Here is a 15,199-nt window from a genome sequence, read left to right on the forward strand (position 1 = left end):
ACCTGAGTGATATTGTTCTGTTTTACTCTTTCCTGGACAGGCATATTTTTGTACAAGTTCATTTCAGATGTCCCAAAACATGGTAAAATTCAGGGGCCATTAACACATCATAGAAATTAGCTATCCTCATTATGTCCTCCAGGTTAAAGAATGATTGACAAGACAAAATGCTATAAGATGCTTTGGTGGAAGGCCATCGGAAAGCTAGATGACTTCTGCTCCAAGCTTTTTGAAGTAACATGTGCAGACTAACAAGTGATTACTCACATATATTATGTTACTTGGGATTTTTCTGGAGGACTACACAAATTTTGCTACATTAAAATATGGACTTTTTTCATCTGTAATGTATAATAATATTCACCTATTACAGTCACATTAAACAACCTGCTACAATATGTTTCTGGTTTTTAAATCACAGAAAAGAGTGGATATCAAATCAGCAGTCATTACTAATGTTTTGAAGGCTTCTAAATTTTTATTCTTGATATTTTCATGGCTCATTGCTCCTTTCCTGTAATTTTTAAAAGAATGTTTTGATAAAACTGGCAGTGAGGAATGTAAGTCTATGAATAACTTTCTGGGAAGATGCAGATTGACTAGTGAACAGCAAATTTTCCATTAAATAATCATTTTTACAGTATTTGTGAGGATTGGCCAACAATATCATGAGTGGTGTTCCCCACGATCAACATGAAATGCTTGCAATATGAACCATGTGTCAGCAGGAGACTTGGAGGAAGGAGACAAGCCTTCAGAGAAGCAGCTGCACACAGTGTCTGGGAATAGTAAAGAAAGGGAGTGGAAAGAAAAGGAAAAAAGAGGTACAGAACAGAAGGAGAGAAATTAAACAACCCAGAAACAATGATAATGCTTAGGAGAATAAGAAAATGAGTAAATTCTTCATGGGAAGAAATAAAGCAAGAAAAACTGAAGGAAAGAGAGCACACAGAAGGGAGAGACAATATAAATAAGAAAGAATACGGGTAAACAACATTTACTAGGACTTCAGGAGACTTTTGACAACAGATGGACTGTCTATAGAAATTGAAGGCTGCTGTACTTTTGTTACAATCATTCCAACTCTATTGAGGGGAAGATGAATAGAAAAAAATGTATCAAATTGAGGAGAAAAAATATTCTGGTGAGATGCCAGGATCTTTTCGGAATTAAGGAATGAGAACCTGGCCCATAATCATGCACATACCACAATAGGGCTTGTACAAGAGTTGGCCTAGAACAGTGGTGGCACGCAATGCTTGCCCCCCTCACCCACCCACTCCTCCTTCTCGCTCACCCATTTGCCTTACAGCTGGTTTTGGATTGTGGGCTGAGAAATTGGTTCACCACCACTGGCATAGAATATTGTTTTCCCCCTGCTATTAAACAAAGCCATATAATAAGTAATTCTTTATTGCAGAATGGGAAAAGAAGTGGAGTCTGATGTTCTGTTTCCTATCAGTGCCAAAGACTTATGATTTAATATAGGGTGGATTACTGATAGCTAAATAAATAAATAAATAAATAAATAAATAAATAAATAAAGTATCTGAACTAAGCATAACCCTATCGTTTTCATTTTTGGTCTATATTTTCTTCCATGTCCTCATTAAAAAGTTTAATTCCTTTTGAATATTTGTCTATTATTTCAGCAAAAGGTCTTCCACCTCAGCTTTTCATAACCAGAATACTTGTGGAACAAAGAAAGGTTAGGTTTTTAACAAACATTTAGTAACAATAGTGTGTTTAAAATGTGTTCAGTTATTAACAATCAGAGGAAGCTTTTGAATAAAAAATTTAGGACCTGTTTCATTTATTCCAAAGTTCTTCTTCAGCATTTGAAAGCTTAGTGCACTTTCCGCTTTGTAGGGTTGGGGTAAAGAAAATAGAGCTTTTTCATCTTTGCATTGATTCTCTTCCTTTCATTCCTCCAATTGTTCTCCATTTTTCAAAGTTCATTGAACATTTCTCCTAGTCTTTTTTAAATATCCCCTTAATATGCATAATGATGTCTTATAAGAAGATTTAAATATAAATGATGACTAGGCTTGTATAATGGTAGGGATTCATAAACCTCTACCTATGATTTCAGTCCCAGTGGCTTAACACACTGCACAACTATTACTGTAATTTCTACTTCTCTCCCCAGTGCCTTCCATTTCAATACCACACCCTTTACCACCATCTCTACTGCGAAACATATTGCTTAAAGTTACAGGATTGAGAAGCAATTTTCTATTTTTCCTATAATACAGAAAATAGCCACTGGAAGAAACTCTTTGATTCACATTTAAACTCTCATCTAAAATATAGGGAGTCACGGGGATCAATTAGAGAACCAATCAGTGAGTTGAGGACTCCTAAGGCACCAGCTGATCTCCTAAAGTATGTCATAGTTTTCTTGACAATTCTGAAAATAAAAATGGCCACAATGGTAAGGGATGTTAAGGAACAACAGTGGACATGCTGATGGTTAGTCCCAGTTAGAATAGATCTATTCAATCAATTGATCAATCAGTTGAGTTAACAAGGGGGTAAATCCCACTGATTCACTGAGTCTACTCTAGTCAGGACTAACAATGGGATTTAGCCCAGAGAATACGTCAGCAATACTTAATTTGGAAAGGATGTCTACTAATCTAGGAAAACAATAGATTATAGAATTATGGGTTTCTGGTGTATGTAAGCAGGACATTGTTGTGACTTTTTTTTTTTAAAAAAAACCCAACAACTATATCTATTATTCCTTATAATATTTAAGAATTACTAGATATGAACCAAAAATATCCCTCTATTTTAAAAAATATAGCAGGTATAAATACTGTCAAGGGAGTAAAGAAAATGTTAAATAACCAATGCTCATGACCTTCAACTCCACAGTTATCCAAATGGTTCCCTTTCCATAATGTCTTTACTTTCTCTTGATATTTTTGCATATGTGCAATTTAGTTAGGCCTGAAGAATTTTCATCATTCATAAAGCTTTGTATAAAGTTTGTACCACATTCAGTAGTTCCAAATTAAGAAGATTGACTACTTTGCTTGTAACATACTATATCTTCATATAGACCTCCAATTTCATAGTCAGTTTCACTGTCTGTTTGATCTGCACTATTTCCTCCAACCTCCTCAATCTCTGCTGTATTATATATGTTACTGGGAAGATCTGAGTTGCTGAAAAACTCCTCACAAGTTCTATAATATGGGAAATATCCAGTAGTAAAATTATCTAAGTCATGAAGGGGTTCATCTTCATATTGAAGCTTTGAGGCACAGCCATTGCTTTGAAGTCCATCTTTATCTGCATTCTCCTGCTGTTCATCTGGATTTCTACAAGAAGAGATTTCTACAAGGTTTGTGTAGGTTCTGTAATAAGGTAAGTATTCAATATGGGACACTGGGTCATTTGTGAACACCAAATCGTTAAAAAAGGTCAGCTCAGTTTTGAATTCCTCAGCACTATCTTCTCTTGATGGTGACAGAGATTGAGTAGTTTCTTGACTAGCTAATGGTGGTGAAATTTCATTTTCCTCATTAAAAGGTTGTTGGTCAACCTGGAAGAAATAGGCACAAGGTTAATAAACAGAAACCAGACACTACTGACCTGTCATCTAATTTAAAAAGTTTGATTTTGTTCCAGTCTCATATTTTTAGAGCTTAGCTGAGCCTTGAGGCCCAACCCAGCCCCAAACATTCATGGGAGGATTTATCTAATCATTTGCCAAATCTAAAACTGCTTTGGCAGGAAACCCCTCAGGCCAGACAGAGAGAACAGGAACTTTCCTTAAGATGCAGTTAAGAATGAGACTTCAGGGGTTCCATTATCTGCTTCCTTAGGCCAATCTCCCTCTTTCCCCCTCTTCTATGTTAAGGAAACTATGCATAACTGTATTGAAATAACTATTTTTTCCAATCTGCTACTGGAAGAGAACCCATTTACATATATTTTGTTTATTAATGTACAATCAAGGGAGAGGACTCATATATGCACAAGTATTGAGCATCCACAGAAACTTGAATTATATAAAATATGCTTGGAAAATTATTGGGAGGCTGAACATCCAGGAAACCAACCTGATATCTAGCTAAGATGGAATCCCCTCAGGGAAGCAAGGCCTCTTTTGAGATGTAATCACAATACTCGGACACAAGGGATGGCCGATGATTATACTCTGGTTTCTCTTCAGATCGTAGAGATGTAATCAAGGTATTTGCATAAGCTTTGTTTCTTGTCTCTGGCACCTGCTGTAAACCCCATAATCCCATCCTAGACTATTTCAGACAATTTCCCAAGTCTTGCCCTTTTTCTCCTAGGAGGATCTTCCAAATGGCTCCAGCTTCAAATGGACAAATAGCAGCTCTCAATTTTTCCCACCACAAGGGAGACTCCCATTACAGGGAGTCCCCAGCCAATGACAGCTCAGATGCTATCTCGACCATTCCAGAGTCAATCAGGGGAGAGAGCAGGACTTCTGAATGGCTGCCAAAGCGGATAAAATGCTTTGCACTGTATTATGTTATGTCAGCTCTTTAGAGCATCTATGGTGCTCTAACATCCATCTAGCCAGATCAGTGATTCCCAAAGTGGGTGCTACCGCCCCCTGGTGGGTGCTGCAGCGATCCAGGGGGACAGTGATGGCACCTATTACAACATGGGGGCGGGGCCAGGGGAGGGATGGAACCTCTTCCCAAGTGCCGGAGACAGGGCTGAGCATCTGAGGTGCCTGTTAGGACACAGGGGGCAGAGCTAGAGGAGTGGGCATGGCTTCTTTCCAAGAGCCTGAGACAGGGCTGAGAATCTATACCTCTCCTGAGGCACTTTTTGGGACACAGAGGGTGGAGCTAGGGAAGGGGGTGGGGCCTCCCGCTATGTTTCTCCCACTACGACCCACCTCGAAGCTTAAGATCGTCAGGTGAGGCCCTGCTCGTGGTCCCGTCAGCCTCACAGGTGCGGCTGGCGGGGACGAGAGACGGCTTTTTCAGTAGTGGCTCCCCGCCTATGGAACGCCCTCCCCAGTGAAGTCAGGCAGGCTCCCTCCCTCCTGTCTTTCCGAAAGAGAACAAAAATGTGGTTATGGGGCCAGGCATTTGAGCATGAGTAGCAGCAAAAATGAGATATGAATATATGACCTACTGACAGACCCCACCTGGACATGGAAAGCGCTTTAAATGTATATTTAAATGTATAATTATGTATATTTTAATGTATATTCTTAATTTTATTGTAATTTTTAATCTTGATGGATTTTTAAATTTGATGAAAACTGTTTTTTGATGTGTATGTTTATATTGTAAGCCGCCCTGAGTCCCCTGATGGGTGAGAAGGACGGGGTAGAAGTGATGCAATAAGAGCCTGAGACAGGGCTGAGCCTCTATACCTCTCCTGAGAGGCCTTTTAGGACTAAAGGGCGTGGTTAGGGGTGGGGGCCTCTGTATACCTCCCCTGAGGCGCTTGTTAGAACACAGGGGCAGGATAGACAGGTTAAGCCCCATCAGGAACTCTGGAAGAGATCCCACCCCTCGTCTAGCCCCATCCCCTGTGTCCGGGCAGGTGCTGCAGGACAGGGATAGAAGCTCAGCCCTGCCTCAGAGCTTATAACTCCACCCTCCCAGTCCTGGCTGCCCATTTGTGGCCCCTCCCACCTCCCTCTTCCCCTCCCAGCCCTGCATCTTGGATGAGGGGAGAGGCTCCGCCCCACCCTCTTGAGAAGGAGCCATGCCCACCCCTCTAAGCCACATCCCCTTTCTAGGGGGCGCAGAGTAATATTTTTTCTGGAAAGGGGGCAGTAGGCCAAATAAGTTTGGGAACCACCGAGCCAGATGAATAAAACTTCTGTTACTGCCTTCAAACCTGATTACATTTTTCCTGGCTCTCAAAGTAGCATGGCGTGCTGGGCAACAAACCTACACTGTCCCCTTGAGGCAGATAGCTGATTTCAGTAACAGTGTGCTATAGCACAGTGTAGACAATACTCTAAAGAAACGATTATAGGAAGGAATGAGATATGAATCTGAAATACATGGATGCTATTCTAATAGAGTATAATCTATTAGGGTAGGTGCCTATTCTGTCAAGCAGCAGTACCTTTACTAATATTGCTGTCTATCTGTCTGTCTGTCTGTCTGTCTGTCCTTCTGTCTGTCTGTCTGTCTGTCTGTCTGTCTGTCTGTCTGTCGTCTATCTATCCATCCATCTACACAAACACCAGCACAGAAAGACACACAGAAATGAACTAATAATTGTTCTTAAGAGAGAAAAACATATGAAAGACATCTATACAGGCTTTGTAGGACTGAACAGAATTTAAGGATTCAAGCAGAAGTCACTATCAGCAGCTTAAACTGATTAGTTACTTGATTTGATTGATTAGACAGAGAGATGGAAGTAGGAAGAGCTTGTATTTTTAATTCTGAACTAGAGTGGATAGTACCTCATTTGCTTCTAGCTTGTTTTTAACCTCCACTGTTTCTTTCCATGGACAAATCCCATTTTTTGTTCTCAGTAAGTAGCAATACTTTTTTTCTGTATAGTCACTTCCATGCTGAATTACTTGAGTTTCTGTGTTGTTCTCGTTTTCCATCTTCTGCATCTTTTAAGTTGGAGACAAAAATGAGCATACATAAAACCATGTAGGAAGATCAGATGATATATGTTGCTTCAAAGCAGACTGATCCATGTTGAAGCATAGGTATGTTTGTGTAGTTGACCAAACCCGCACCTTGAGCATGTTCTCCCTCCTCTCAGTGAAACTGGTGAGGCCTAAATGTACCTAATTTTGTTTGAATTATGCCATGTGAATATGAGAATTGATCTTAGTGATGGGAAGTCTGTTCTCCTCCAACTCCACCATTCACCAACCTCAGCTAGCATGGCCAGGGCTCAGGGAAGGTCGGGATTGTAGTTCAGTAACATCTGATAGGTCCCACCCCTGGCCTGTAAAAAAAGGAAAGCAAAACATGTTCATAGTACTGAACATACATGTAATTGATATATGATTCTAATGAACATTTCTTTTGTTTTATATTCTCTTTCTATCAGTTCCTAACAACTACAATGAATGCTTTCCCTATTCGGTTGTAATAACAGTTGAAATATACCAGTGCTTTTTAAACAAATATAAAGAAATATTTTCTTAAGGATGGTGTTCTATCTTCTAGTGTTTGAAGAATCTTCACCTAAGTGCATGGGTTTTCTGTCTTTTTCCAGTTAAAGGCTATTTTCCAAGCAACATTTCTTTGAAGAATACTTCAAGGTATCTTATAAAGATTTCAGTGTATCAAAACCCTACACATTTTGTGGGAAGCTAGAATCAGTGCTTGAGGTGAAGATGGTGATGTGGTTGTTTTAACCCATTTTAAAAGGGCTCTGTTCATATAGCTTCTTTTCAGTCCTTTAGACAATCCCCAATTCTTTCTATAAAGTATGTGAGAGCGAGACAGGGAAGAGGAGGGAGAGCTTGTCAAAAAATCTGAATCTAAGTTCAGCTTTCTTTTTCCAGTACAGCTTTTGCAGTTGTGGTGACCCTAAGGGACCCAACCTACCACCTGCCTCACCTTCTGTCAAGCAGCACACCCTGTGAATAGCGCAAAGATTCATGCATGGCCTCAGAGAGGCAGTTTGCTTTCTCTCTTTGATGAGGTCATAAATAAGATTCCAAGAGAGCTCTGACATAACTGGCTGCTATGAGGCTCAGATAAAGATCAGAATGTCGACCTTCTTTCTTGTCTCACTGCTTCTCACATTACCATCAATATAAAAAGTGCCCTATGGGTCATTTGTTGAGCTTCCTATATTACAGTTTTCTTCTGGAACTATTAGTTCTCCTCTCTTGACACATATGGCAATATTTGAAGGGCAGATCCTCAAAGAATACCAGGTGTGTGTAGGCCATATTTTAGAGGAAGGTAATGGCAAATAAACTCTGAGTATTCTTTGTTTAAGAAAAACTTATGGGGTCACTATACATCAGAAAACACATACATACACAAATGTACATGTAAACATTTTTGATCTAATGTGCATATAGGTTGTGGTGGCTGGTGGCTCCCATGTCATTGGGATGGTGATTCCATTTTGAATGCTATTGTAAACTTTGTGGGGCTGGTTCTATTCAATGGTTGCTCCTAGAACTCCCTTCCCAGAGACAATAATGACACCCTCCTTATTATCTCTCTCCAGTACTAAAAAAGCCCTTTTTATTCTGCTAGGTATTTAGAGTTTGTATATGCTGTGCATATGCTGGACAGTGTTGTTGTTTTGAATGGTTTTTGCTTTAAAATAGTTTAATTGCCTTTTGACGTTTATATCCTATAAATTATTTACTAATTATGTCCAATAGGCAGTTTTACTCTTCAGTGCAACACATCAACAAAAATGCAGGTAGCAAAAAAGAAAGAAAAGAAAGAAAAGAATGGAAGCAGACTTATAGGACAGCAAACCTTTTTCTTTTGAATCGTGGATGAGATTCAGACATCGAGAAAGGTGTGCTTAGGTGAAATGCAGTGGAAGTAAATGACTTTTCATTATTTCCTATCCATTCCCTGTTTTACCTTGAATGATTTTTCTGTGGTGATAAAAATGGCAAAAAGTTCACCAGAAAAGGAAAATGGCACTAGTAAAATCAGAGTGGAACTACAATCAAGAATTCAGAAGAAGAATGGGATTTTAAAGGGCAGCTGTGAAGGAACTAGACAAGATCTAGAAAGATAAAAATATATATAATTGATTACTAAAGATGGTCCATGTCATTGTCTTTGCCATTACAATGTATGATTGTGAAAGCTGGAGATAGAGAAAAGCTGATGGAAAGAAAATCAATTCATTTAGAATTTGGGATGCTGGAGAATAGTTCTACAGATACTGGGAATTACTAAACAACAAATTAATGGATCACAGACAAAATCAGACCTGAACTCTATGCGGAAGCTAAGATAACTAAATTGAGACTGTTATGTTTTGGCTGTATCATGAGAGCAAATTAATCAGTAAAAAAGCTGATAATACTCGGTAGAGTGCAAGGCAATAGAAAAAGGGGAAAACCACATTCCAAAAGTCTAGTTTCAGTAAGAGAAGCCATGTCCATGAGTCTGCAAGATTTGAGCAGGGTAGTTGAGGAGAGAGTTACTTGAATATCTGTCAGTCATAGGGTTGCCATAGATCAATGTTAACTTGAAGGACAAAAATATGAATGAGGCATGATATTTGCACAACCAGCCTCTTCCAAAATTGCTCAGGATATTAGGAGAAGGCCCTATCTGTATCCTCTGATCTATCATGGAAATTGATATGGTTGTGCGACTCATTTCTACCTTTTTTGCAAGAGCTATGCCATTCTCTCCCAAGAAAGGCACAGAAAGCATTGCTCCTAACACCCAGTAAGCTGGAGTTTTTTAGACAGAGCTTACTCCGTCTGGGTTGGAATTTGTGAAGAAGTGTGTGGTGGATGCCTTCAAAGAATGTAAATTTCCATATAAGATTGAAAAAAAAAAACCAGGCTCTGTGTAGGGGTTTTCACATGAACCAGCCTGCAGGGTAAACATTAAAATATTTTAATGTTATCCCAGTCAGTAACACAGTCTTGGCTTGTTGTGTGTTTTGTTTTTGTTTTCAATCAGTGTAACTGCCAGATTTATGTTTGGAAATAAATTTCAAACTATTCCATGTGTGTTTGCAGCTGGCTGAATAATTTACCCCATTGACTAGAAGCAGGTGTTGGCTGAGCTAAAACAACATAATTCCAACAAAAATGTACATACAACACTTCAAAAAGAGCCACCAAGTAGATATGAACTACCAAAGGTATCAAGCTATATCAGAGCAAAATAACATAAATTTCCTCCTTATATTTATAGAAAAATAATCACTAGACATGTGTTTATGTGTCCACATATATGTGTATCAACTGAATTGAGCAAAGAAGCAGCAGCTCATATAATTTTAAAAAATAAGTGTCAACACTAATTATTTTGTGTGGATCAAAGTTTGCATTCTATTACTTTTTTCTTCTGTGTGGAGCCTTTTGACTGAGTCAATGAAGATGAGCCCACACATAAAGGCAGCAGCAATGAATGTGAGAGAACACAATGTGATTCTGTTTCGTAGTCAACACTGTGCCCTTTATTCCAAAACCCCAGAATATCATTGTAGGCACTTCAAACAAAGCTAAATCACTTTGACAAAATGTCAGGGCTACTGGGAAATGAGTGGCAAGTATTCTCCAAGCATCTAGAGGTAAACAAGTCTTACAACACCCAAGGAGCACCGCGGAAGACCTTTGACTCATTTTCATGGCTAATCCATGGAAGGAAACATCTGGAAGAAAATTTGGCTTTGGATCTGAGGCAGTTTTACAAAAAATATTGATGTGTGGGAATTGTCTGGAAAAGATCTTGTATGGAACCTTCAATAACTATCTCTGGTACAGGCTGTTAACAGCAATTTGGATGGTGATCCTTCTAGAATGGGTTGGGCAACCTTTGCAAGTTGTGCAGGGAATTCCCTTTTTCATGTGAACCATTTTAAACTACACTACCCATTCCATTAAAAACTAGAGTAATCAGACAGGCACTTTCCGCTTTCAGAAAGACTAGTACTGCTTTTTTAAAGGAAAACAAAGGCCTAATCTACACTACCATATAATGCAGTGTAGCAATTGTATTAGCATGGTGTATCCATACAACACACAAGGTTAATGAGATTGAAACAGGGATAAACCATTTAATCTGGCTAGACCCTGGGTCAAAACAGCACTGGAGAAGATCTGGACCTTTCCCAGTGTTGGAGCAGTGAGGACTGCTACATTCTAGATCATTCCATGTTGGGGTAGTTGCAACCCCAGATCCTAATGTGGGATCCACAGCTATCTTGCATTCTCTGGGCTCAGTCAGCCCAGGAAGGTAAGATGGCAGTGCCTTCCTGCCCCCAGTGCCTTCATCCTGCCCCCCAATGTCAGAAACCTCCCCCTTACCAGTGCTACCTGCTCTGTACATCCTGAGTCTTTGTCATTCAGCCAGCAATGCAGCTTTGGAGGAGGGGAGGTGGCTCCAGGGAGGGTGGAAAACTGAGCTTATCCCATCCCTGCCATTGGACGAATATTCTGCCATGGAGGTGATCGAGGGTGCTTTCTGTGACCTCCATTTGGCTCAAAATTGCTAAATTTTTTGCTGGCTTTGGGCTGCATTTTATGCCTTTGTGGAAGGGCCCAAAGTGTGGGTAGTACACATATCTTGCTTTTAAAAGAGTCTCACCTCCTGGAAGTTGCCACAAGTATTAGTCTTCATTTAAATTTTTCTAGTAGTTGGGAGTTCCGGGAGCATATAATTGTTTGGGAGCCGATCGGCTGCATGTTGCTCACTTTTCTGCTCTTAATGAGGACATGATGAGAACTCTTTCCAGCTTCTGCCAAATAATAAATGTCAACTCTACATGACATGAAGAGTCATGTAATGAAAGAAAACCACGCAAGGGTAAACTAAGTTTGACCTTCCATAATATCAAAGGATTGGTCCTATTGATACGGGTTGAGTATGGTGCGCCCTGTTTTTAATTCTAGACTGCTTTTAGAATTTTCCCAATGTTGTTGCTTATTTTTACTTTTAAAAATGCTATTTCTTTTTTTTTTTGTCTGATACAGGCTTGTGGGGTGAAATTCTATTTAAATACCAAATCACAGCTGGAAGTGCAATTTGACATTTAAGGTAGTGATTCCCAAACTATAGTCTACTGAATGTTTGGGATTTCAACCCCCAGAAGACTCTGTTGTTTTGGCCAATGTTCAGGGAGACTGGGAGCTGAAGTCCAAAATACCAGGAAGACCAGCGTTTGGGAAACACTGTTGAAGGCAATGTTTTTCACATTTAAGAGGTGTAAAGTCTTGGAGCAGTCCAGAGACAGGACAGGTGGGCTCGATTCTGATTTTCCCTATACCTAATCTATGTGAGAGCTATATTTAGGATATTTGGAAATTTACTTACTGCCAGTTACTGGATATAATTTACTTTCTTGCTGGACATAATCTCCTAGTGGCACCTAAAATTTCAAAGTTTCATGGTAGTTTGAACTGGAATTTTTACTGCCATATTGCCTTTAGAGTTACTGCCATATTGCCTTTAGAGTCTACTCTCTGGAACACCTTCCCAATGTGAATGAGAAAAGCACATGCTGAAAACTCATTTGTTTCAACAAGTGTTCCTAGAAAAGTAATTTTGTACTTGTCATGGCAATGCAACTGTCACTTCTAAGTTGGTGTACTGTATTTTATTACACTTTTATTATGTATTGCTTATATATCGCTTAGAAGTTTTAGAATATGAACAATCTATAAATACTGGCAGCTAATAAACAAAATAAAGCAATATATCTAGAATAATACTATGCTAGTATGCTACAGATTACTTGGAATTATTTCAAGCTGGTTTCAGGTACCATTTGGTGACAGAAAGAAACTTGTCATCCTAGTAGAGGTATTATTATTATTATTATTATTATTATTATTATTATTATTATTATTATTATTATTATTTCTGACTTGCCTCTCCTCATTAATGGAGACAGGAAACAATAACTGATTAAAATACAACAGATAACATTTGTTAAAAACACAAATCAGTTAAAATATGCATCAGAAATAAGTTAAAACACATAATATCAGTTTTAAAACAAATTAAGAATTTTAAATTCTGGACAAAATTTTAAAATCATCTGGATGGGCCTTCCAGAAGAGATTAGTCTTCAATCGTGTTTTGAATTTAAACAGTGTCTGAATTTCAATAGGTCATCTGTAGTCCAGGGGCAACTGAAGAAAAAAAATCCTCTGGATGAGCATTTCCATCCAGAGGTCGACCAGAATAAAGAACTTGAGTTTACAGGGTGGATGATATGGGAGGAGGTGATTCCATAGGTAACCTGGAACCAAGCCCTGTAGGACTTTAAAATATATGGGAATTTAAAGGTAATAAGCAAAGTAAGGCAATGATATGCCAAGAAACAGATTGGGAAATGCAATCTTCTTGCTTGTCTTGAATCTTGGTCCTTTTTGATACCATCAACCAATTAAGCAGACACAATGGTGACCAAGCAGTAAGATTTCTTAATAGCCATGACTACCACATAGACTCTTAAGTGTGTTCATTCATATCCATTATAAGACATATCTGTTGTATTCTAGCCATCGCTACTGTGGTTTCATCACCTTCAAAAACTCAGAATGCCAAGGAAGTGGCGTAGCTGTGCAACTGTGTTTACCATGTTTGGATGTGAACATTTTGTTATTACAGGTCCTTTGAAGCACAGCCTGGGACCTTGGTAAAATTTCCTGAAAAATGCAGAAAAATCTATAGCCAAGAAACCACTCATTGTGACAGAACCCCTCTATCTGGCAAAGGGTTTTGGGATGTGTTCTATACTATCCTTACTTCACAACATATGTGTGATGCCAACAAGTTATCGGGCAACATTACCTTGCATAAGGAGGAGGTGCCCAATAGTCCTCTTGGCACAGGTGGGAAACACAGAATCTCCCTGATCTTGTTGGGCTTGAGCACCCCTAAGGGATGTATGGATAATTCATGTTTCTTATATTGAAAGACAGTAGGCATGCACAATCTATAAAAATGGTTCTAAACTGTGTTCAAAAGTAGGGGACACTGGTGCTTCATTTTAAAAGTTATTTCTCAATTTTTGGGGTAAGCATTTCGGAACTTAAAAAAACTTATGAATCTTTGTACGTACTTCGTTAATGGTAGTCGCGATTGTGCAATAGGGAGAACATCACTGTCAGTGGGGAAAATTCAGGGCTTCTCTATTCCTCGTTTTTTGAGCTATAGTGATGAAACTTGCTGCAGTGGTACAACAGATTACCCACTCTTAGCCCACCAAATTTCAGAACATTTTGATAATCCACTGATTTTTACAAAATTTTAAACGTTTTTAAAAACAACATTTGAAAAAACTGCAAGAGCTATGTGTTGTCGAAGTCTTTCATGGCCGGAATTACTGGGTTGTTGTGAGTATTCTGGGCTGTATGGCCATATTCCAGAAGCATTCTCTCCTGACGTTTCACCCACATCTATGGCAGGCATCCTCAGAGGTTGAGGGGTCTGTTGAAAACTAGGCAAGTGGAATTTATATATCTGTAGAATGTCCAGGGTGAGGGGAAAGAACTCTTGTCTGCTTGAGGCAAGTGTCAATGGTGCAATTTGCCACCTTGATTACCACTTTAATGGCCTTGCAGTTTCAAGGCTTGGCTGGTAGCTGCCTAGGGGATCCTTTGTTGGGAGGTGTTAGCTGGCCCTGATTTATTCTTGTCTGGAATTCCCCTGCTTTTTGAGTCTTGTTCTTTATTTACTATTCTGATTTTAGAGGTTTTTAATGCTGGTAGCCAGATTTTGTTCATTTTCATGGTTTCCTCCTTTCTGTTGAAATTGTCCATGTGCTTGTGGATTTCAATGTTTCTCTTATTAGTATGACATGGTAGTTGTTAGAGTTGTCCAGCATTTCCAGGTCGAGGTCCAAACATAGCACCCAAACACAAATCAAGGAACATGAAAGGCACTGCAGACTAATTCAACCTGAGAAGTCAGCCATAGCAGGGCACTTGATGAACCAACCTGGACAAGCATATTATTTGAGAACACAAAAATGCTGGACCACTCTAACAACCACCATGACAGACTACACTAGTAGCAGCTTACTTTCTTGCCTTGCAATGAAGGAATCTGACTAGGAACCTTCCAACCTTTACAAAATGCTAACAAAAAAGTTTTGGGGGTCACCTTCGATTCTTATGTTTTTGGAGTGGACCATGCTAACGTTTTGAAAAGACTTTTGACTTACAAAACTTCCAAATTCTTCCAATTTCTGATTTTTTACTAGTCATTTGCACACTTCTAAAATACAGTCTACAAGGTAAACCAGGAATAGGAACTATGTGTAGTATTCCAGATATTGTCAGAGTTCAAATACCAACATCCCCCCACCAGTATAGTTATTGGTGGAAAATACTGGAAGTTGCAGTTCCGTAATATCTGGAGGGTCACATGATCCCCTCCTTTGCTGTAGAGGATGATCAGTAATGGGAGACACACCGTCTTTGGAGGAACTGTGTCCACTATTATTGGTCATTTTATCTTGAAGTATATCACATATAGATATCATTCATGTGATCTGAGCACTGGCCTACAACTCTGGAGACCAAGGTTCG

The 15,199-nt window shown here is 39.2% G+C and overlaps 1 protein-coding gene and 1 long non-coding RNA gene across 4 annotated transcripts in view; one reads left to right on the forward strand and one right to left on the reverse strand.

The window, feature by feature from the left end:
* The window catches only part of LOC103279589 (uncharacterized), a 111,746-nt gene that overhangs the window by 20,535 nt on the left and 76,012 nt on the right, over nucleotides 1-15,199 (forward strand). The gene's annotated exons all lie outside the window — the stretch shown is intronic.
* LOC134296160 (uncharacterized) lies at nucleotides 2,893-7,623 on the reverse strand. 3 transcript variants are annotated; one of them, XM_062970339.1, is made up of 4 exons: nucleotides 7,554-7,623; nucleotides 6,859-6,933; nucleotides 6,431-6,589; nucleotides 2,893-3,553 (listed from the first exon to the last, which is right to left on the reverse strand). In XM_062970339.1, the coding sequence occupies exons 2-4, from the start codon at nucleotides 6,868-6,870 to the stop codon at nucleotides 3,020-3,022; spliced, it is 705 nt and encodes a 234-aa protein (XP_062826409.1). In that variant the 5' UTR covers nucleotides 6,871-6,933; nucleotides 7,554-7,623; the 3' UTR covers nucleotides 2,893-3,019. The 3 variants fall into 3 exon arrangements, with proteins under 3 accessions (XP_062826409.1, XP_062826410.1, XP_062826411.1); XM_062970340.1 differs by having other exon boundaries at nucleotides 6,770-6,933; XM_062970341.1 differs by lacking the exon at nucleotides 6,859-6,933 and having other exon boundaries at nucleotides 7,554-7,615.

Source organism: Anolis carolinensis, chromosome 2 (assembly GCF_035594765.1).
Source record: "Anolis carolinensis isolate JA03-04 chromosome 2, rAnoCar3.1.pri, whole genome shotgun sequence".
Lineage (NCBI taxonomy): Eukaryota > Metazoa > Chordata > Lepidosauria > Squamata > Dactyloidae > Anolis > Anolis carolinensis.

Excerpts from the sequence above, each read along its gene's own strand:
- LOC134296160 (XM_062970339.1), bottom strand. Across the intron at positions 3,554-6,430 it reads ACAAGCTAGAAGCAAATGAG|GTTGACCAACAACCTTTTAA; the intron begins GTACTATCCACT and ends TATTTCTTCCAG.